General features: G+C 46.2%; 1 protein-coding gene across 4 annotated transcripts in view; it reads left to right on the top strand.

Moving 5' to 3' along the window:
- LOC139047354 (uncharacterized) overlaps positions 1-24,994 on the top strand; it is a 121,673-nt gene that overhangs the window by 78,046 nt on the left and 18,633 nt on the right. For 2 of the 4 annotated variants that reach the window (XR_011507111.1, XR_011507112.1), the window contains exons 1-2: positions 16,899-16,990; positions 17,501-17,557. Coding sequence is in view for 1 of the 4 variants with exons in the window: in XM_070521179.1 (XP_070377280.1) it covers positions 17,501-17,557 (57 nt within the window). In the remaining 3 variants the exon portion in view is untranslated. Of the gene's footprint in view, positions 1-16,898; positions 16,991-17,500; positions 17,558-24,994 lie in introns of those variants that run through there. The other 2 variants (XR_011507113.1, XM_070521179.1) reach the window with 1 other exon arrangement.

The following is a 24,994-nucleotide window of genomic DNA, read 5'->3' as shown; positions in this document are numbered from 1 at the left end:
AAGCACTCAAGACGGCGCTTCAAATACCCCAAACAGCGTCGACCGAGAAGCTGCTGGCCTTAGGGCTGCACAACAGCTTTGAGGAACTGCGAGAAGCCCAAAGGATCGCACAATTCCAAAGACTACAGCAAACTGAAACCGGTTGAAGACTTCTAGTCAGGTACGGCGCGGCGAATCAACCCTACGAGAAGTACAAGATAACATGACGATCCAGGACGAGTACCGCAGTACCATCAGGGTAGTACCGGTATTGGCCAATACCCAGAAGTATGGACCCGAACCTGCACAAGGCACGCAGGGAGGCGAAGGCAGAGTACGTGCAAAGGACACTGGCCGCCCGGAACGAAACAGAAGAAGGCAATAAGCATAAAGCGGCGACGGTGATTGGCTCGGACCTCAGAGAAATCACCAGCGCGTCAATACGGAACTGGACGGTATTTGAAGCCAAGGAAGCGGCCGTAGCGGCAGTGGAGGGCTATCGACTAGGCAAATCCCTAACGATTCTAACAGACTCGCAAACAGCATGCCGCAATTACATGAATGGCAGGATCAGCCGCAAAGCGCTGAACATTCTGCGTTATAACGGCCGACCCACAGACAAGCAAAGCAAACACGCGATAGTTTGGATACCGGGACACACAAGTGTCGAGGGAAATCTGGAGACAGATAGGATAGCTCGAGGATACGCAACAAACCTGGAGTCCAAGAACACTGCCGCCATATAGGACCCAGAACCGGTGGGCCAAACATACGCTGACACGCTAAACTACTTCAAGGGCGCCAGAATGAGATATCCGGCACCAGACAAACAACTAAACAGAGAAGAAGCCGTAATATGGCGGCAACTACAAACGGGGACATACCCAAACTTATACACACTAAACAAAATTTACACAATATGAGAACACATGCCCCTGGTACGGGGACAAACCCACGCTATATCATATCACGTGGGCCTGCCAAAAAGCAGAAGCAAATACCATAATAGAAAACCCGAGTGCGGAACAGTGGGAGAGGGTGCTTTCCAGCGACATCCTGAAAGTCTAGCAAGGGCTAGTAAGGCGTGCTCGCACGGCAGCTACCCTCAATGGGGCCCTGGACTAGGGGCCCCAACCCTGCAAATCAAGATGGAAGATGCCATCTGAAGAACGGCTAAATCCACACGTAAATAGAGCAAAATAAACGTTTTTCACCACCACCACCTACGAGACCCACCGAGCACTAATGCGTGATCCACGCCCATGTACACGCTTCTTATGGCGCCAAGTGTCATGTTTTCGAGAATATGTGGCCTCATTTTGAATCGGTGGAGCCTTTTCCCCTCGTAGCGTAGCAAGCAAAGGCGACAAACGTGGCAATGGCTGGCTACGGCAGCTGAAGAGTTGGGTAGAAGTGAAAGAGGCCTACTGCTTAGATGCACGCGGAAACAAACAAAGACGGCCATGCTTCGAACACAACTTCCACTACCTAGCCAACTGACAATTATGAATTCAGTTTTGGGCCACAGAAAGCATTTGCGGGATCCGCGACACAGTACTTCGAAGCACGCTAACGTCAAAGGAGCAATCAGACGCACTTTTGAAAAGAGAGGCACTTTTAGCAGCGACCGCAGGTACTGCACCTGTTCGCAAACTTTTGTGGGTAATTTGCGCAGAGTGGTAGAGGAAAGGTATCTCAACATGGCTGAGGTCTGAAACAAAAAACTAGGAAAAAGCCTCGCGAAGGCAATTGACCGCCTTTACAGCAACCATGTCAAAACGTCGTCCGTAAACCACGGTTTTGTGGTGTAGCAGTGGTAGCGTTTCTACCTCACACACGTTAACTGTGAGTTCGACTGCCATTGTTAACATTCATTAATTTTTATACGTTGGGTACCAGAAACGTTATAAATATCCCACTTCACTACATTCTTTCGAACTACGTCATGGTGAAACTTGGCTTCAGCACCAGTGGAGCATTGGAGGTGGCAGCGCTTGTTTTTTACCGCTGAAGCCTGCAAAGAAATCTTACGGGCGTAATATAGACCGAATCGTTACGCATGTTAATTTATTCACAGGGTAAAGGCTGTTATGACACCAAGATAACACTCACAACAGCTACATAATTAGCAGTTTTTACATTTATGTACTCTCGCAGAAACGTGGTGAATCGGGCCCCCGGAGGCGTCCGCCTCTTTTTCGCTTCGTGTAGCGCAAGTCAGCGAGCACACCACATCGCGCCACCGCACGATCGTTGCGCGTCGTGAGAGCTAATTCGCTCCATGAATCTTTATCTTAAGCTGCACTTTTCATGGCGTCTGGCAGTCAATGCATTGGTGGGATGCTGCGAATGGGAAGGAAGGCAAGTGCACCCCCTCCCCTCTATTCACGCCTAGATACATCGGTAGTTAATACATCTTACAAGTAGATGATCTATCGGTACCGCGAGTTAACAATCACTGTGCGCATTCTGAGGTACCTGGTTGTGCCCTCGAGGGAATGCACAGCCAGGTAACATAGAGAGCGCACCCAGGCAATACACTGCCGTAAACGCATAGGGTACATCCTACAGGAAAGATTAGGGCGGTACCCTGGAATCATACCAAAGGAGGAGTAAAACAGCGGTACCACACAAAGCATGCTTCGTGAAATTCACATAAAGGACAAGGAACCATAAACGTCACACAGGGCATAAGGAGGAAACATACATGAAACGTAAAAGCCACTACCGTTTTCACAAGGCATGCTTAAATATTTGCATCACTTGTATTTCGCGTTGTAGTCAGACATATCGAATAACTATTGTATTGTATCGGGCCCCTCGGTTAACCCCATTTCTTCTCGTTTATTGTATTGTATTGTATTGGGTTTTATGGCGCATAAGCAACACAGGCTATCATGCGCCAAACACATGGCATATTTGGTGAGGTGCATCATAAGATGTGTGAAAAAACTGGATAAGAATTTTTAGAATTAGTAGTTCTGTGATATATTATATTTCGAATAACCATGTCGTTTATATTTAAACAGATTTACGTACATAAGCCCATGCAAACTACGAGTTAACCAGAAGCTGTACAGGTAGTCTTGATTAGTATTTCATATCGGCGTGCCTCGTTTAGGGTTGTTTACCTGAGCGCTGAAAGGTCACAATGTTTTCGAACTATGTCTCATGCACGAGCATTTATTTTTGTGCTAAATCATTATTATTAGCATTATCAATAAGGTCATTATCCTTATCAATAAGGTCATGAAGCATGACCTTATTTCGCCTTCCATTTTGACATTTTGAATTTTTACCTTGTCCCGCCTATTTAAGCAGGTCTGCAAGCCTAAACGAACATGTCAGCTACGAGTTTACCAGAAGCTGCACAGGTACTTTCGGTAAGTATGCATGTGTACAGGCGTAGTCTTTTCCTCGTTCGTCTAGGAGGGTGCACTTCGTTGATTTTCGTTTTCTGAAGAAGAACGTCGTCTTTCGCTTTACGGAAACGCGAAGAAAGTGCCCTTTGCTGACATCAGTCAGGTTGTACCGAGTGTGTGTGCTACCTTGTTATAGAGGGACCTTAGCGCAGCTAGATCAGAGCGCGGATGATGACCTTGGTTACAGCGAGGCTGAAGGCGACGGCGACGCGAAACGCGGGAACGGGTTCCAAAGAGCTGCGCTCTAAAAATATATTATGTCAGATGCGAGAAAACCCTGAGGGAACTAATCGTCTGGGGCAAAGCACTGTGTGCACAATTGTGGGCGCCAAGATAATGGTTCAAAAGCATAAACACGGATGAAAAAGATTCAGAAGTTGTTGCATACATATTGTAATAGTTCTAGTTGTACTTCTGCTACGATTTTAAGGAATAAGTGGTAAATGTTTTATTAAAACAAGTTTGAAGGTGCAGGGTGGTCCTTTATGAAACGGAACACGCGAGCGCGTGGCCTGTGCTCTGCGGAGGCTGCTTATAGCGCCAGCAACAGGCAGCAAGGGGAAGCACGTCTTCTTGTAGCACCATCTACGGGCGGCTAGAATACGCAAACACGGCTGATAGGCAAGCGGCTATGGACTGCCTCCCACGCCAGGCGAATGTGCAACAGGCGGGGCCTGAAACGCAGCGTCTGCTGCTAGCAAACCGCACTCCGTATGTAAGCACATTGGAAACGTGGAAGGACCAACATATGCGCGCTAGTTAACTGGCACTCCCAGTACATTTTAATGCGTAAACATTCTTCGGCGAGTACTGCAGCAAGATCTGTCCGCCACGCGAAAATTGTAATGCCTTGTATCTGCACAAAAAGGCGCGATGTGCGAAGTTAAGACGTTTAATCATTATAATAGTGTAAATGTAGATGATTGGTAGCTTTATAGGCGATGAGGAACAATTGAAAAAAAATATTGATTAGAGAGAATAACCATACAGATACATAGGGTCCACAGAAAATCCACGGGAAAGCCTATATTAGGGGTGGACCAACTTGAAATTCGGGTGTAAGCCAACATAAATTTGGGGATGGGCCAACTTGAACTTTGGAGGCGGGCCAACTTGAAATTTGTGCGTGGGCCAACTCAAATTTGGTAGTGGGTCAAGGTGAAATTTGGGGGTGGGCCAACTTAAATTTGGGGGTAGGCTTACGCACACTTTGACAACTCCAGTAGAGTTGCTGCGTACTTTTTTGCAGTACGGAGCCCTGGCTACCCCCTCCCCATACCATGAATAAACGTCAGCTGATTCGGAGTGGTTTAGGAGATAAGTGCAATTAAGTGAAATGTACGCTTAGGTAAATAAACGTAATTATTTTGTTATTTATTATTCAGGCTTAGTTATTTCTATAATGACGACATTTGCTTGATTACTTAATTAATTAACATTAGGTAAAATTAGGACGACGACGTCTATATATGTAATTAGTAATTAAGATTGCTTAATTAGGTCTAAATAATCTCAAGGTACCCTTCATTCTTGATTAGGCTCCGTTGATCTAACCTTAGTAACTTTTGATAAGTCTGAAAATTAACATAAATTGATTTTAATTAGCCTAAGTGTTCCTAATTACCCTCTATTAATCGGTGTCACAATTAACAGATTTTGTTAGTCTTTATTAACCTTACTTACACTTATACCTCTCAGTACTCACTATATATAGCCAAGATCATAAATCATGCGATGTGTTCATGCGACAGGAAGACGAGACATTCGGCACTATTATTTTATCAGAATGCCTGAGAAGGGGAGTGGGTAAATATGGTCGAGGGCAGCAGAGGCGATGTTAGCATGGTACTATTAAGAAATCTGCAGGCATAGCATGGTGATCACTGAAACAAGGCAGGTTAGCTGGAGATCGCTGTTACCTTATAGGTTATCGTATAGGAGAAGCCACTCTTTCTGTACAAATAATGACTAATGTAAGTTTTCAAGCTATGCAAAATTTATCACAACTCTGCTTTTTTAAATTTATTCCCTACTCACCATGGTTCCATTACCTACCGGTTTTTAAACGACACATTCTTTGTCGCTTCCCCGGGTCATGGTAGTTGTCGTTTTTTTGCCATATCTATTTCTGAAAATTTGGGCCATTGGTTATGTACACGAATAGACAACTTGCTGCTGGCATGTCTGGTCTAGTAGAAAGATTCTGCACAGCGTATGCGAAACAGAGGACGGGCTCATTCTTGGATAATCCCCCAGAATAGATGCTCCACTGTGACACCGCTCCCGGCCACACGTTGCAGGCTTTGCAGGGACATTGAATGGAGTTACTACCTTTTCTAAGCAACACTTCCCCCTTAAAAAGCATCCCACATCGCCCTGATCTTTGACCTAGAGCTAACTTCTACAGGCGATGATGCTGTGCTCGTGTAATTTGATACTGCTGCAACCTCACCAACTCGGACGCGCTTGGCATCACTTAGGTTTGAACATTGCTTTGGATCTACGTGTTTGAGGGGCAACTGATTATATACCTTTATCGTAATACCTCACTTCTCGTTTTTATGAGGCTGGACCCACTTCATGCATTTTCTTAACATTAAAATTCTGTTTGCAGACAATACAAACTTACGTTTACTTTAGGAATTTCTTCCTTGCCCTAATTCAATAGTAAACAACTTCAGAAGCTGAAAATTTAGCCAAGTAGCTTTTGTTATTTTTAGCTACTTCCAATAGTTTATTGTACTAGCTTAATTATAGCAGAGCTAATTATGGCTAGGGTTCCGTGCATTTTTCAGGTCCTTCAACAAATCTGTGTGAGCAAAAAACTATAATTCATAAGCAATGGCTCGAGCCACTGCTCGCGTGTTCATCGTCGTCGTTTACAGCAAAGCTGTATAACTCTACCATTCAAGGAAATTTTCGTGTCGTAAGAAACAAACTCATACGTGGACCGATCCTGGAGACATTGCAATGCCAACCCGACCCACGGTGGAGGTGCAGCAGGCGTTAAGCACTCCCCATACGTGGGCCGATCCCAAAGATAGAGTAGGGCCGGGCCGACCCGCGGTGCAGGTGAAGCAGGCGTTAAGCACTCCTCATACGTGGGCCGTTCCCCAATAAAGTGCAATGCCGGGCCGACCCGCGGCGGAGGTACAGTTCGTCAATAAGGGGCCCACATACACAGCTTTCCTGGTCATCCTTCTTCACAGAGTGGTAGGGCATTGAGTTTTTCCCCTAGATGGCTCCGGTGCCGCTCATCATGCCAGCGTTCCCATACTCCACCTCTCTCCTCTGCAAAGGCGCTGACAGAACCGGCGCACTGCCAGTCGGTGCGGTGATTTCGTACTCAAATTCTTTGCCTCAAGATATATTGCGAAATGAAAACGCGAATGTATGTGACGAATGTGAAACACTAATGAACCCGGATGTATCAAAATAAATGTGTGCGTACCTTCGGTCACGATGACCACCGATAAAGATAATAAATTCGTTTCTCCCTTTGTTCAAAATTCGATGTAACCTGTTTGTCGTGTGGTACGCAGCTTCGCTGGTCATCCACCTTCACAGAGTGGAATTGCTCATGATTATTTTCTAGCCGAGTATTATGTGTTGCAGCGCAAAGCAGTTTACTTAGAGGCGTGACATACTGAGTGTTTAAAATATGAACTATTGATTAATTCTTGGAGTAATATCGGAACAGGCTCGAAAGCAGTGCTCGCTCTGAGGGCGCACTGCTCTCGTCGCAAAATATGGCAACGAGCTATGCGGATGCTGTGACGAGAGCGTAATGTTTAGGCTGTAAGGAGTATAGAAGAAAAAAACGAGTTTGGGCATTAAAACCTCTATGGCTTCAGCTTCTCTTTATCCTGCTGACATTACATGTGTTTATATTAGAGGACGCAAGCAGCATGCCTAAACAAGAACCCTTTTCGGGTTTTGCAAGGAACCTTGTGGCTTGCATAACCAAGCTGAAAACAAGTCGCTTACCTCCCCTTACTTAATACTATTATTCTCATTGTAAAGCAACCACCATCGAAGTAAGTCTTATCAACCTGCACCAATGCTAAAATATTCGTAATTTTAAAGCACTTAAGGTGTGGCGGTGGAGTATGCAAGGCACTTGACCACACTTTTGGCACTAGAGTTGTGCTTTCCATGCGTGTATTTCTTGCTTATGAACTCTTGAGGTGTTTACGTTGTTTTTATATGGTGTGAGATTAGCTTTATAGTCATAATGAAATTGTTAAAGGGAGAGTCTGGGCTAGTATATTGGCCATGCCATTTTATAACTGTTAGGTCTGACACTGAAAACATTCGGCAACTTTAGTGAGCTTAACCTCAATACAGGCATGTATTGTAGTGTAACAATTTAGCATGTGAAGATAAAAATGCCAGCAAATGGAGATTTCGGGAGCACCTGAGATCATAATAAAACGGGTGCAGCAAGATCTTCAGGGCAGCGAACACATTACAGCTGGAACCCGGGTAATCATACTACCCGTGCCTGCAATCCACTCTTTGCGTTATCGCACTACATCAGTGTGTTGCAGTGAATTCAGTGTAGACGCATATTGCCTCATATATTAATCCCAACTTTTCCCAGAAGTATGCGTCCCATTGCTAAATCTAACAGAGTGAAAATAAAAAGCAGAGATGCAGCTGGGCACCACAAGGTTCGGTATTAAGCTCCATTTTTTCTGTGTTTATCACGCTTTTGTAGTACCATGAAATCCCAAGGATCTCTGCATTTTACTTCGTGGAATTCTGGCAGACCATGTAATGTCATTAGAGCTCCGTTAGGTCCACAGCATTACGAAATAATTGTCTTAATATCCGCGGTAAAAGTAAATGGGATGAAGCCATGTACAAGCGCGCTGAACGCTACCGAAAACATGAGCTGCCTCATTTCAAGGTCGCGTGAACGGTTGTGAGCAAACACCACCTCGAGCATTATCTGTCTTACGGGAATTAAGTCGTTGCCAGGAACACGAACAATACCTCCTTCAACGTCCGTGAAATAAAGCTGCATGTGCGATGTGATGACGCTGCCGAAAAGGGCGTACGCCGCTACTGCTCGGCTTTCCGCCAAGAAACACTGAACCCGCTGCTGAGACATCACACCGATCTCACAACCAGCGTTGGACATGGTTGGACAACGCGCGCTTGGTGTGGGCCAAGGATCTAACGTGCCACGGCGTCACTTAGCACCACCATCGCGCCTTCTCGAAAGTCCCTAAACAATTCGGTTCTAGGCACCTGGGAGGTGGTAAAGCCTAGTGAATGAGTTGACTACTTATAAACAAGTACTCTATCATGTACAAAATATCCGGGTTTCTGGTAATGACGATTGAACAGGAGCCGTTATGTGCTCTGGACATCATTCACAATGCGAATGCTATGCTGCACCGACTAACCTCGCCCGTCAGTGTTTGGTTCCCGCGTCAACGGCTACTCTTTTAACTCGCGCAGTCCATGCGGCCGGGCGAATTTCGTACGTTATTCGCAGCGTACGGTGCTTCATGAGTTCCAGTCACTTTTGTCGCAAACATGAACGGTGGCTGAGCGCAAGCCCCATCCACATTGTTGGCAAGACAGTGATTGTAAGCGGCCAAAATCGCTCACGAAATGCTGTCGACGGCTTAAGCGAATAGTTCGCTTCTTAGCTTGCAATTGCACAATGCTGATGAAACTCCTGCTGCATTTGTTGTTGTGTACATTTGTGTCACCATGAAATACATGAAATACAAATACTGTCTCTTTTATGGCACCTTTGAGGCGTGCCTGAGTTGGAACAAACGTGATCCATTATTTTTGGCGCTTCCCCATCACGAATGATGGTGCGGTCGAGCGACACGCATTTTAAAACATGAAGCTCGCAATTATGAATAGCAATTTACACCGAAAGTATACGACAACTATATTTTGTTTGCAGTCCTAAAGTGTTCGCTGAATAATGAAGAAAGCAAGTTTGCAATGGATCAATAAGTTCTTCACTCCTGCTCCCAAGAAAGCCTGCAAATCGCAATTACGCATAACAAACAAGCCACCTCATCAGCAATGTTTTATGCGCTGCCCTTAGACGAGAAAAACACGAAAATCTATCTATCTTCCGCGTCTGCATCATGCAGCATATCGCTACCTCTTCAAGGCGGATGTTCGCCCCCTGCTTCTGCATGAAACCAAAATACCAAATATCAAATGGAACGATTGGACTTGATATCCTCGAGCGGCTGCTCTAGGAGGTCCGTCACTTTTCTGGTGCGAGCTCAACGCGACATCGGAAAGCTTGTTGGCAAACAAGTCGATGGCTAAGCTGCATTTACTGGAAACGCCCTGGTGCCCTCCGGATAACTAGTTTTCCGTACTCAGTCCAGAGGAAAAGCGACAAAGATGAGAAACGATATGCAAGTCAGTCGCACTTAAACAAGTCCAAGTGGCCTGTCCTTCGGGCACTCGTTGGAGCCTGTACTGCAAGTACTGCGCTTTGATCATAACACGTACAATATGAGGCTACTAGAAACATGACTCCCTTCGACGGGTCGAACAATCCGACAGTGTTATCTAGTTTTGAGACTCACGAACGTCGCACACTGGCTTAAGTTCTTGAGGCCGTTGCCAACTGGCGAGTACTGCAAACGCTGCACCAGTGAGGATGCTCTACGTTGCTGTTGGCGATGGCAAGCTATAATGGCAATAATTTGCTCCTCGGACCTACTGGCGCACACACTCCCATTGCGTCGCCTCTACAAGAAAAGGTGCGTCGATGTGAACACAGCAATGAACACGTTGGCAGACACCGCGGCTATTTTAGCTGCTCAGCGAAAACAAAAATCAGTGAACGAAAAATGAGTGCGCCTCTATGCATGCATACTTGCCAAAAGAACCTGTGCAGCTTCTGGTAAACTCGTAGCTGGCATGTTCGTATGTCTGTAGAGCAGCTTAAATATCTGCGAGACATGGTAATTCTTGAAAATGTCTAAATGAAAGGCGAAGTAAAAGTAAAACCGATATTTGAGCGGTATGAAAATGTTGATGCATGACAGAGCTTGAACCATATTGTCCCGTCAGTCCTTAGTTCAATGAGCCTAAACTAGATGAAGAAACTCCGCTTTGCCTACTACACACGGCTTCCCGTCACGCTTCTGGTTAACTCGTTGTCTGCATGTGCGCATGTATGCAAAGCGACCTGCAAAGACGAGACATGTTGATTCTTGGAAATGGCTAAATCGAAGGCGAAGAAAAAGTAATACAAATATTTAAGGAGTAACAAAATGTTGATGCATGACAGAGCTTGGAAATATATTCTTCTGTCAGCGCTTAGTTCAATAAGCCTAAACGAGATCAAGGCACTCTGGTATGCATATTACACACGGCTTCCCGTGACGCTTCTGGTTAACTCGTAGTTTGCATGTTCGTATGTATGTAAAGCTACGTCAATAGACGAGACATGGTAATCATTCAAAACCTCTAGTTAGAAGGTGAAATAAATGTAATTCAAGTATTTAACCATTCCTTATGAAAATGATCATGACCTTCTTTCATAAAAGGAACGGCTTGCGAGAGGCGCCCGTGACGGCGGGGCACGGACACGCTGAGAGACACGTTGAGACAAGAAGTGACGCATCCGCCGGGCCGGCGCCGGTCAGACCTCCTCGCTTCACAGTTGGGGAGCTCCTCTCCCCGGCTGCCGCGCTTTGACAAGCGTGGGCACCAACATGCACACACACTCACACACACACACGAAGACACGTGGCATTGAAACATGCCTGGCGCGCTTGGCAGGAAGCGTTACGGCAGCGCTGAACGGGCCAAAATGTCCGCCGCTTTGAATGAAGCCCCGGCGTCCGTTGCATCCGCGCCGGCTATTGGCCTCGAGCTCCACCACTGGAAAAGCTGGCGCCACCGTCGGCGTGACGTGCTAGGAGGGATCACGTGGACATAGCGGCCGCGTCGGCTGCTTCGGGCGCGCCGAAGCGAGCTGAAAACGAGCTTAAATTCCCTCGTACGCTGCGGTTTTCATTTAGAGGCGAAATTTTCCCGCTTCGAGTGTCTCCTTTACAACGCTTGAAAGCACTACAATAGGTAATGGCTGCCTTTGAAGGCGCGCGACATGGTAGGCTACTGCTCGGTGCCGCAGGGCCGGACGCACGTAACGGAGGCCGGTGTCAGCCTTATTCGCACGTAGCCGCAGGACACGAAGCTGTGTGAAGCTTGGCTCGCAAAACATAAAACCGGCAAACAGTAATCGGCTACAACTAGGGTATGCAGCAAGCAAAGACGCGAGGAAGATTTCTGCTACGGCGCCCGTTCTGCGATGTTCTGAAAACGCGCACTGAGACGCTCGCCCGAGTCCGCTGCCCGACTAATGTCATGACGGTTTAGTGTATGAACTTGTCGATACTATAGATACTGGCAAGTTCAGTGGAGTGGAAAGGCAGCGGTAAGAAGCACATTTAAAGAAAGCATGGCATATGGTCATGTTTGTGTTAGTAATTAATGCACTGGATTACACAAAAGGAGCAGCGGGAAATTGCACGCTGAGAACACCGATAAACATACAGTGCGACGCAACTCGAAAAATAGCATTGAAAATTCAAAGAAGTTAGAAGAAAAAAAAAGATTGAATCGTCGCGACGGCACATCACAGTCCACGTAGGCGTCGAAGTCTCTACAATGAAATTATTTTTGAACGGCTCTGATAGCGCCCACGCAACAATGGTCGCTTGTATACTGCCAATGCTCATATTCTGCGGCCGCTAAGAACCTAAACCGTCATGACATTCATATTCTTCGCCGCTGAGAACGTTCAGGGCAGCGCTAAAACTTTCTATCGCTTTCAATGCATCGCCGTTGGGGCAAAAATGCCCAATATTTATTGTTAATCTTAAGTTATTTACAACCTCGTGGGCTCTAGAAGGAGTAATGCCTTATGAGGAGGGGGGGGGGGAGGGTTTCAGAATACAAGATATGATGCACGTTTCGAAAGGAGGAGAGTGGAGGAGAACGAGGCCTTCGCCCATTTTCGCAAGTGCAAGAAGGAATAAAAGTACAAGCGGTGATACCCTCATTTGTCTCCAGCAAGTGGTACGCACTGGCAGGCTTGAAAAGAAACTTATTTCACCATCTTATTGTCATCAATGTTATGATCGTCGTCGTCGAGTGGTCGTCAGCAGCAGCAGTGGCGGCGGCGGCGGCGGCGGCCCATTTTTATATACGCCGCAGGATGAAGGCTTTTTTCATCGATCTCAATTTAGCCCTATCTGGCACTAGCCAACTCCGGCTTGCACCCGCCAATTTCCACCTTTCATCACTCCACCTAATTTTCTGCTTTCCTTGACTGCGCTTCCCTTCCCATGGCACCCTTGGCACCCATTCTGTGACACTAATAGTCAACGAGCCGTATGCATTACATGGCCTGCCTAGCAGCATTCCTGTTAAATTTTATTTCAATTAAAATTTTAATTTATTTTAATTAAAATATCGTATATCTCCATTTGCTCTCTGATCAACACCGCTCTCTTCCTGTCCATATTGTCATAGGCAGGCATAAACATTATCGCTAAAGTCGTCGCTGCAACCCGCGGGCAAGAGAGGCTTTAGTGCCAGTTTCGCGGCTTACTTTTGCCTCTCGATACAAGCAGGCTAATTTGGTTTTGGATCCACGTAGAGTGACCGGTTTAAGAGTGAATGGCGAAATGCCATGGGTTCACAGTAGGCACACAGAAATATTGGACCAATTATTTTTGTTCTGTAAAGGAGCACTACAGGGGAGCCTCGTACATTTGCTATATCGATTATCTGTGAACCTCTCTCCAGTGCCACTTTTCAAACTGTCGGACACCGGTCAACAACAATATACAGGATTGTAAATTTGTCCTACCAAGGCACGGGCTCAGGGTAACCTTAATGGTGTGCAGCCCGCCTTTCAAGTTTCCGTTAAAGATACGAGTACGGCACCTGTCCTTATCTGAAAAGGGTAGTGGGATATCTGGAAGTCGAAATGGCAGTCTGTGCAAGGAGAAGAACTCACACGCTATACGCGACGAATGCTCTCGTCGAACGTGATAGAGACTTACTTCCGAAAGTTCACACATTCCTGAAATTGTTGACAGCAGTCGACATTTATGAGAGCAAAGAAATACTTGCAAAACATTACGGCTGAATAGCGGCTTAATCCGCCGGATGTCGTGTCCATTCACTGAGTGCAAGCCAGCGTTCGACGAAGTTATGTCCATGTCTATGGAGAAGCTCTGGCGTATGAAAATCGCCGAGTGAATGAAATGTATCAACCCGTGACAAAAGAACATTGCAAAAAAAAAAATGGCTGTGGCTTAGGTAAGGTTAAGCCCAGGATGCGAAGCATACTAGCCTTTATTTTAGTTGTTGAACCACTGTTTAGCCTGGTGAACTGCTGTTGCTTGGCTATATTTGGTTCGGCTAGACGAAGAAACAACTCATGCATTACTGCTTCGCCTTCAAGAGTGGAACGCGACAGCGTTCCCGTCGACCCGCCAAGGGTGTAAGACAATGGGCTACAGGGCAGCGACTACGCGCCCCGCATTGGACGCGGTGAGCGTCGAGCAAAGCAGCGTTCGGCGCGGCAACGAAATGTGCGCCTGAGCAAGAGACGCACGCCTTAGAAACAGCTCGTTTCTAAGGCAACACCGCATTCACTAGAGGCGCTTTTGTACCGCTTTGAAGCATGGTACTCGTGGCTCAGTGGTAGCGTCTCCGTCCCACACTCCGGAGACCCTGGTTCGATTCCCACCCAGCCCGTCTTGCAAGAGTTGAGCCAAAGCCACTTCTTCTCTGTCGTGACGTCACGGTGTCACGTGGTTTCATGGCGACACCGCCGCGCCTGAGGAGCTGGGTTGAGCTCTCGTAATATGCTTCGCATAAAACTACATTAAAGGCAGTTTTTTTATTACGGCCATACTGTTATAAGCATGAAGACGGGAGACGGCTTGGCGTAGTAGAATCCTCACGCCGTCTTCTCACGGAATACTCCTATGCCTCCTAGAAATCTGCAAGCGAAATCGTTGTCGTATCACTTAGAGAATACTGCATGTATAGTTCGCTTGAACCATCAACTGTGGCTGTCTTTGCGTCCTGTTGCTGCACCTTTCGCGAACCTTTTAGACGTTTCGTGTTATTCTGGTGCATTATAGATGAGGCTATTAGCAAACAAACGGACCAGAACTAAAAATAATGATTTAATCTACGTTTGATGTTCTTTCACGTGTTTACTGGCCTATATGTGATCGGATGGACGCCGTTTATGTAATATTATATAAAATCACATCAAAACATACAAGAAGAGGCAAGCCAGGAGCGTTTGTTAATGACTGCATTAGATTTTCAGTCTCACAATGAGGCGTACAGAATATTATGTCACTCGGAACACACAGTTTGAATTACTTGGCTGTCAGATGAATGCAAATAAACTTGAATTTCAATAAGAGGGTTCTCGTTCTGTGCGGGGGGTGTTCCCGGTACATTTTCGTAATGACTAAATAAATACTGAATATGTATAGGAGGAATCATAACTTTTAATAGCCGTCTCCCTCTTTAGACCCTAGTGTATTAATGGACCATCACACACGCACACACACACACACGCGCGCACATGCACACACGCGCGCGCACACCCACGCACGCCCAAACACACACACATACACACGCATGCACAAACACACACACACACGCGCGCGCGCACACAAGCACACACAAGCACACATAAGCACACGTAAGCATCACACACACGCGCAAGCATCACACACACACGCATACACACTACTTACTTATTCAATGTCATTCCAACGTATTCATCCCACTGACATCAATGCCATTGCCAAATCGTGTCTTCATCATTCCAGCATCGTCACGCCATCGTCGTCATTTCGTCTTCATCATTCCACATTCAATCAATCAGTCAGTCTTTTATTTCAGATTCTCCGTACAAAATAACTGAGGATGGCGAGATAAAAGCAGTGTCGTATTATTGCTGTACAGACCTCATTGCCCATACGTATCGCGAATGAGCACAATAGCTGTAACATCATATAAAAAATACATAATAGCATTTCCGCCCCCGGACATTAAATCGGTCACTGTGCCCGTACGTTTAACAAGTGTGCAATCAAGAAGGCGTACGCACCAGCTAATAAAGGGAGGGAGTAATCAAGATGTAGAAGTATACATACTGCAAAATTTCAACGTATACCTAGCATAGAAAACTTTTCTTAACGGATACAAACAAAAGATGCAAAAATGAATAAATTCAAACAAATTCACAATGCATATAGCGAAGAGAATAAAATGGCATGGTGTATAGAGTCTCGAAAAGTGGGCCGTTGAAAAACGGGGGCAAAATTGTCCCGAGTATTATCGAGCAGCCTCTCTTTGTTTTGTGGAGTTACTACAGGACTCCGACTTTAGCAAATATTGTTTGTTAAGTCATGTCAATCATTTGTTGTAATCGGGTTTCCCGCTAGTAAAGAATTCTGAGAACTAAAAAGCTTTATGGGTGACCACGCTTCGGCTATCTCCTTAATTTACTACGCCAAATCTCTAAATCACGAAGATTGGTTCTCAACGCATTATGAGGAAACCAAACACAATCCCATTGTTAGAATAAGTGAGCACTCATCTTTGGATCTTGTGAATCGCATTTCATAAACGTTATTTTAAACTGATAATTGCGCTGGTTAAGTGTGAACTTATTACATCACAGACAGAGTTGCAGTTACGAAGACCATATTTTTTTGCACAATAGATGTAGTCCATGCCATTTCATTCAAACAATCATTATTCTGCATTTACGGTAATACCTAATAATGACGCGGAATTTTACTCGTACATAGGAGAATATGGGTCTAAAATCTGAAGACGAAAAATAGCATGACAACATCGCTACCGCTTGTAGAATTTGTCGGGCCCTTGGGCCCTCTCTGCAGCGCGCACAGGGGAAGCCTTTGAAACGCGCGCCACAACAGCACTTGTCGCATGGAGCATGCGCACCGATCGCGTTATCCTAAGAACTCGCGCGGGGACTGCCAGGCAGGCGGCTGCCCGATAAGAAGGCAGCGGAGGGGCGGGGCGGTAGGGGGTGGTCATCCCCGGGGGCGATCGCAACCCCCCCCCCCCCCCCCCCCCCCTTGAATCTATCACTGGTTATGGCACTGGGAATGTGCCGCTGTTTAATGAATCTCTTTGATGCCAACTTGTGAACTGGCAATAGGGTGCAACTGGGTATGTTCCGACTTGAATAAACCTCTTCGACGCCAACTTAGGTTCCTAGGTACGTGCCGCTCATGAGCTTCATTCGCGTCAACGTGGACCACTAGGTACATGCCGTTTTTCAGTGACCAAAAATACAGCCTTTACTATTGATCCAGTGTTGGGCGGTACCAAACTCGCATCATATATATTCAGCCAATATTCTTTGAATACATATTCGCAACACGCACCACAAGCGGACTTCGGAGTGGTGCCGCCAGATGGCACAGCTTGTCCAGAGAAGAAGCAAGAGAGAGAAGCCAGGCTGGATACACATAACGCACACAACACGTTTCTGCACATCTTTTAAGGTGTGTCCCTTACATTTCTTCAATGCCAATCGCATTAACCTTGGCATGTATCCTAAAAGGGGTTCGGTCAGAACGTTTCGTCATCTTAAGGTCGCCATACCGTCGTAGTCGTTCTATCGTAGTCATTCCTTCGTTGTCATGCGCGGGATCCGCATGCCCAAGCGCCACAAGATTGTGTTGGCCGACATATTTTCCTGTGAAAATTCGTCCAAGTTAGTCGAGTTCTCTATACATGCAAATGATTGTTAAAGAAGAGCAGATTTCTTTGTAAGCACCTTTAAAAAGCACCATTTGTAGGCACCATTGAAAGCTTCGCTTGAGCCAAATCCCACAGCATACGGGATCCGCATTTTCTTATATTGCATTTCTCACAGCATGTTACACTAGAATTTTTGGTTCACATGTTCAAGACAGTAAAATAATATCCCGCGTGTTAAGTTGAGCATTAGATTCGTTCGAGGTTTATTGAAAGTGTCAGTAAGCAATTTTCTTTTGATGTATTCATTTCAGCCATGAACTCGCTTACTGTTATCTTACTGCTGGGCTTTGCCACTTTTGCCAGTGCATGTAAGTACACGTTGAATTTTAAATATTTACAGAAGAATATTAGTGTTTGACGTGAGTTGTAAGGGCTAAGGAAAGGTTATGTGACGCCATGCAGTTGTACTTTTACTCCGACAGCAGATGAGGGCTCGAAATCGGGTTTTGCTTGACCACCCAATCCGTTCATTCCATCGGCACAGAAAAATTTTTGCCGTCGTCAGGCTACTTTGTCATTTCCAGCCTCATCATATCCACAGAGCGAAAAAGAAAAAGGCATATCCACAACCGGCCGTCAGCCCTGGGATTTAAAGTCAAGTTGCTAGAGTGACGTGCATTTGGCTGGTCGGACGTGTAAACCACTACACTGTCGCGCAGCAGTGCTCTGAGAGCGGTGGTACCTATGCATGTATTTTAGAGGCTAGAGAGAGTGAAGTAAACAAAAGAAGGGAGGGAGGTTTAAGTAGATGAACGTGCGGTTGGCTACCCTGCGCGGAGAGATGGGATGAGGGATTAAAGGAAAAAGAAGGCAAGAGGAGAGAGATAGTCCACTATCAAAGGGTGTCTATATAAATGCATTTTTTGAGGTCCGTTGATTTGAGAAAATTATTAAAGCACGTGTAGCTTTCTTCGTTGATAGATGGGGCCAAGCGCCAGTATATTTGGCCCTGTAAAAGTTCGACCGCCCAGTTTGATGAGTGCGCTTCGAAGAGAGTGACGTTGGACGTCAAAGCGGGTACCGTGGTAGAGGAAGTGCTCGATGGTCTCCTCATTGTTACAGTGGTCTAATATAGTGGTGTCGGCCATTCCAATGAGGGAGGTGTATTATTTGTGAAAGCTGACACCCACTCGTAGGCAGCACCGCAGAATAATGTCACACCGAGAGAGGCTTGATGTTAATTGTAGCTGCAGTGATGGATCAAGGCTGCAGAAACGATGGTTGTAATACTCCGGAGTCGTTTAAAGAGCCAGCGTTATGTCGCCAACAATTTGTTGAAGTTTCCTGGTTCTCTCTGCTCTTGATAGCGATATGAGTATATTGTGTGGGTTATCATGAGTAGATCTGGCAGCTTCATCAGCAAGATAATTGCCGAGAATGCCACAGTGACCAGGCAGACAATGAAAAATAACATCATACACGTTTTTGACAGTGTGATCGCAGATTCATAGTATTTTTGAAGTAAAGTTTTCCTAGAAAACATGCCGCAGTGCGGCCTGCAGTCCTTGAAGGGTTTCTTTAAGTGATTTCTGGATAATTCCTGTTCAATACATTCAACAGCGATGTGAAAGGCTAGGAGGTTGACCATAAAAAGTCAGACCAGAACAAGCAATACTGTAGTGGACGAAGATGGCATTACATGTATAGTATAGAAATTGTTCTTGACAAGACGGCGGTGTGCTGACGTGAAATTCTGCGTTGCTATGCTCGTGAAAACAACTTCCGTGCGAAAAAGAAAGCGTACATTGCAAAAATTACGATCGGCCTTAAACCTGGCACATACCCACTATAATGTATGCGCCGAGAATCAGGCGGTTGGCGGAAAACAACGAAGAAAGCCTCGACGGCGTCAATGCCAACAAGCACGGCGCAGCGATTACGCCACTTAGTTTACGCGGTAGCTCCCACGATCCACAGCTGCTAAGTGTGCTGCACGACAGATGCTCAGGAAAGAAGTCGCTCAAATCTCGTAGGTGGCACTGCGTCAATTCGCTCGTGACATCAGTTCTAGTAGAACTTGCCGCCTCAGACTTGATTGATCCCCAGGTTTCAAAACGACTCTTGGAACCTTAAAAGCAAAAAAAAAAAATCTTTAACACAGCAACTTCCTCATCCCTGGCGGCTTAAAAGCCGATGTATACAAGCAATTTAAGAAGTGGTGCAAGGAACTTTAATATTTAAAGGTAACTTAAAGGCTGAAACTTCACTCAGGTAGGTGCCTGGATGTTCGCCTAGTGATCAACGTAAACACAGACTGTCTTATGCAAGTTCTCGAAACTTGTATACTCTGCGACATTGACCACAACGCAACCTCATCATGATAACAGACGAAAGAAAAAAATATAATGCAGCAAGAAGGCGGAATGAAGTATATTCATATAGGAATATGTTGAACCGCCTATAGCAAAGAGAAAAGTTATAAGTAAGCCTTTGGCTAAACAAATGGGAAGAAAAGGTTCAATAAAGCTCTACACTTGAACTAAATGATTTTAGCCCATTTAGACATGGGGAGTCAGAGTGCTAACTAAAGTCTGTCCATGTGCGTATATCGAACTCCTCGAAATGCGCAACTATGGTAGAGAGAAACGCGGGCATAGCAAACAACATAAAGTAACTACTTATTTATCTAATTCACACTTTTCTTTCTGTAATATGATATATTTTATAATTATCGTTTAAATATCAGATATCATTACCATGTTTACGAATTGTCACTTTGAATTAACCAACACATTTTTATGCAACCACATAGCTCCCCACATCAAACTGCTTTATAGAATCACTACATTCTTGTCCACTTCTCTGTATCGGCTGAGCGTTATTTAAGTTGTTTTAGGTTACTTAAGTTATAACTTATTTAAGGGAAACACAGGCAAAGAAACATAAGATGGTTGTGTCCAAAGTAGGAGAATTCTGCTGTCGCAGTGAATTAGCTCACAGCTGAAGACATTATTTGCTGCATTGTGCTGCGCCCCCCCCCCCTTCTACCGTGTTTTCTCTATAATACAAATATTATGAGACAGAGACCGACCAAGCTGCCAAGCGCTTTTTATTCCAAAAAGAAAAGCCGCCAGCTCAGGGGCGAAGAAGCAGAAGATAAGGGACGGTGATGGCTATGTACATATGAAAACGAAGTACATTTACAGTGCTTACACTAACTTCCCCCCCGGCTTGGAGGCGGCCAGCCTGGCCGCAGCTAAGAGAGCATCTAAACGGGGAGCAAGAGCTTCATCCGCGAGACGTGAACAATGTCTGCATTCAGGCGACGGCGGCCAGTGACGGGGTGTACTGGGAAGACGAGATAGTTCACTGCATAAGTTTTTTGCACAATGGGGTATAGGCCAATGTAGTGTGGAAGGAACTTCTCACAGACGCCTGGAATTCGGACTGGAGTGCAAAACAGGTCTTGGTCTCTAGGGCGAGAACTGAAGTCGCGGCGTTTGTTGTCGCAGCAACGTTTCCTCTCAACTTGGGTAGATTTCGTGCTTCAGCGAGTGATTTGACGGCAATGATCAACTCGGGCAGCAAAGTCTTCTGGAAGGGACGCGTTAGGCGACGAAGGTGTAAAAAAGAGTTCTCTGTCGAATACAGAAGAAGGAGGTCGTATATATACATATAGCCGGTAGTCCGTTGAATAGCAGTGTTATATGCGAATGTCACAAAAGGAAGAATTTTATTCCAGTCAATGTAGTCAGGACGGACATACATGGAAATCATGTCAGACACCATGCGGTGGAAGCGCTCGGTAAGTCCGTTGGTTTGCGGATGATAGGTAGAAGTAGATTTGTGCTTGGTATCAGTGGCCCGAAGAACTTCCTTACGAGACGTACCAAGTTGCCCATAGGCATCGTTTGAGGCGTCGCAAGCTTCCGCCACTGGCCAAACAACTCGATAAAATGCAAGCGGTCGCATTTAGGCGACTCCAAGCAAACATGTACTCTCACCCAAAGTACATCAATAAAATCACAGGGGGCGATGAAAGCGACATGTGTAGGCTCTGTTCGCAAACAGGGACACTCACGCACATAATGTGCGAATCCACTTCGGTCCCGCTTTCTCATCCCCCGGTAAGCAGCGAGACAGACTGGACCGCCTGGCTCAGGTCCGGGGACGTCGACCGACAGCTTGTACTGGTGGACTGGGCGGAAAAGGCCAAGGCCCAGGGCCTTACTTGAGCCCGAACCCTCAGCCACCTCCCCCCTACCCAATCCCTCTTATGAATGAAGTTTATCACTACTACATCCACTACCTAGAGAATTTGGGAAATAATTAAACGCCTTGCCACGATCACTCGGAAGAACGAGTGGAGACCCTGGCACGAGTGAGTGCAAGAAAAAGTCAATGTCCACAGAAGTGGTACAGGATTGAAGAGGTGCAGTCTCGGCATATCTTGGTGAGTGGTCGACCGAAGTCAAAAAGTTTCAAAAGGTGCGCCCGGGCAAGGGAAGGGAGAGGTTGTAGTGAATCCAAAGGAGGGTATGTCGAGCGCTTGTGGTGTTGACATGACGCACAATAGCCAATGTATTTCGCTACCGATGTAGATAAGCTAGGCCAGAAGCAGCGGCTCTTGATGCGGTCGAAGGTCTTGTGGAAGCCTAAGTGACGAGCCAATATGTGTTCCTGGAATGCCTCTAATACTCGTAGGCGAAGGCAGCGAGGTAGGACTAGAACCCACTGGTTACCTGTCAGGTGGTAAACGTAGCGGTGTAGTACCTCATCTTGAAGGCGGAATTGTCGAAGCTAGCGTCCCACTGAGCTAGCGCCTTAGTGGGCTCGGCGAACCCACTAAGCCGATAAATGAGAGTTTGGCAGGAGGAGTCGGCTCGTTGAAGCAAGACGAAATCAGAGCATGATGAAAGCGTAACGTGGTCCAGGGGCGTTAACGAGAGCTGGTGTGAGGCAGCTATAGCGCCGGAACAACTTGATGGGGAAGACGACGGTGCATTACCGGGAGAGAGCGAGAGTGGGCAGTGGCACAATGCGCCTGCGTCGTGATGACTTTTGCCACCCTTGTATGTTATTTTAAAGTAATATTCCTGCAAGTGGCGTATCCAGCGTTCTAAGCATCCTGACTTGTTTATTTAAAGGTACATCACAGGCTCCGGTCGGCGCATTGAGTGGTGGGATTACACAACAAAATAGGGGATGAGCATGAATAAGAACAAAGAAAAGTAACAGGGAGCAGAACAAAAACAAAATGCACCGTTATACAGTGTCAGTTCGTAAAATCATCATGCAAACGCTCGCGGAAAGGTTCGTGGTTAGTGATTGAAACAACGGTATCCGGAAGAGCGTTCCAAAGTGCGATGGCTTGTGGCAAAGCAATGCTGAGGTGATTATGAAGGCGCCTGGATGTGCGTAATAGTTTAAGTTGCAGTGGGGATGGCGTTACGCTTTGGATATATTTCTGTAATAAGCATACAAGAGAAACATAAAGACGACTACTTGACGTCTGGAGGGGAATGTCTAGCTTAATTTTTGTTATACTGGAATGGCCGTTATAGCTACATGAAATGAATCGAGCGACTCTATTTTGTACTGCTTCTAGCATTGAAATTAAGTACTCTTGATGGGGCGACCAGATGGACGAAGCGAATTCAAGCTGTGGGTGGATGAAGGTTAAATATGTCAATTTACGTGTATGAGCTCAGCAATGACGCAAGTTTCGATGTGAACACACACACAGAGCATGGTGGTCGGTGACGACGATGAAGTGGCGGCCGTAAAGGTATGGGTGAAATTTCTGAACCAACCAAACAATAGCCAGGCACATTTGCTCTGTGATGGTGTAGTTCCACTCAGCTGGAGAAAGTTTTCGGCTGGCGTATGCTATGCCTTGTTATTTAGAGGCCCCATTACATTGCAGAAGTACTGCTCCAATAAGTTTCGCGCTTGCGTAAATATGGAGTATGGTGGGGGTTCTCTTATCGAAGCGGCGAAGCACTGGTTCAGATGTAAGGTGTTGCTTGAGAGCTTGAAAGGCCGACTCGCAGTCTTCAGGCCATGTGAAAGAGGCAACGGTAACCAGTAGCTTGGGTAGAGGAGCCACTACTGTGGATAAATCGGCGAAAATAGGGCGCCAGGCTGAGGAATCTGCGTAAATCTTTCTGCTGTTGTGGACGAGGAAACTGGAGAACAGCAGTAACCTTTTTGGGGTCTAGCTAGATGCCATGCTTTCAGACGACGTGGCCCAATACTTTTATACTTTTGCTTCCAAATGTGAAATTTTTGGGTTGATCTGGAGACCGGCATTTGCAAGGTACTCGATAACTTCGTCTAATAGTTGAAGATGTTGGCTGAAGTTAGAGGAGAAGATGACAATATCATCCGCAGAACAGAGGCAGGTCTCCCATTTTAGTCCACGAAGAACATTGTCTATCATGCGCCCAAATGTGGCTGGAGCGTTAGAAAGGCCAAAATGGATCACGTTAAATTCATAAAGTTCGTCTGGGGTATCGAACGCTGTCTTTTGTTTGTCAGTCTCGTTCATCAGAACTTACCAATACCCTTAAACTTAACTTCATACATCGTAAACTTCATACTAGGCAAAGAGCGTACCACAATCCCGCGACAGCCGCTAATGAGACCAAAACGGGAGCACATGTCTGTGAACGCGCAAATGGAGCCCCTAAGCCACTCTGCTCCACGACCACTTTCACTGCCCGGCTGCGCCCTTCGTTACAAGCACAGCACACCAACCACGCATTCAGCACTGAACAATGGGCGTTCGACGTAGTCGAATTTACATGACTAGCTAGCATCACATCCTTCGATGTTCGTTAAGCAAAGGCGGACACGGCGACGCCACATCGCGGTTCACTGAACCGCGCTGCCGATGCGCTAGGCCACTTCGACATTTCAATTGTCACCACCGCTGAGTTGTCAAGGAAGTACAGATCACACAACGCAGATTCTGTACTACCAGAGCTCACCGAGGCCAAAGCCGCACTGCCACACCACCACTACTTACGGCTTTCTGCCAAGTAAAACAAAACCTACAGCCAACACACAAGCTACGCAAGCACACACATAAGCAACGTTGAACAGCGCGCGGTCATATCACACCGAGAACGAACATGACACCGCAGAACACCTATACAAAGATGCCATGGCATTGCTCGTGGCACCATCGCGCCTTCTCAAAAATCCCTAAATGATCCTGTCCCTAGGTACCTAGGATCAGGTCACGTGAGGGATTATTGTACGACATTTAGACGCACGCAATCTTGAAGTAGAGAAAGGCTTTGATCCTGCCGACGACGCCATCGATAGGCTGATCGGTGACATGTGACCATGCTCCGCTCCTTTGCCGCTATGAAAGTTCCTGTGCGCCGGGCGAAGTGCGCGTGTTTCGCCTGTTGTGCTATGCACATTGCTGCGACAATTTTGTTCAGGGAGGGCCGAAATGCCTTGTTGCTGTGCGTTTGGATGCCGAAACCGGACGAAGGATGGCAAGAAGTTATTTTGCATCCCGCGTGGCAACCAGAACCTAACCAGAAGAAAAGTATGCTTGCAGAGAATTGGACGGAAAAACTGAAGCGTCGGGAACTGCATGACTATGCGAGGAAAGTAACGTAGAGCGATACGAAGGTGCGAGAGAAACTATACACCTGTGTGTGCAGAGCTACGATAGCATTTCGTTCGCGCGCATGAATGTTGACGGCCGAAGTCTGTGGAGATTATCGATTTTAGTGCAATATGAGCCCGTTGACTTAGCAAGTACAGTATGACCTAGCATGAAAGTA

This window comes from Dermacentor albipictus, chromosome 7, assembly GCF_038994185.2.
Source record: "Dermacentor albipictus isolate Rhodes 1998 colony chromosome 7, USDA_Dalb.pri_finalv2, whole genome shotgun sequence".
Lineage (NCBI taxonomy): Eukaryota > Metazoa > Arthropoda > Arachnida > Ixodida > Ixodidae > Dermacentor > Dermacentor albipictus.
Note: the sequence above shows the minus strand (reverse complement) of the source record. Positions and strands in the feature narration are given on the sequence as shown.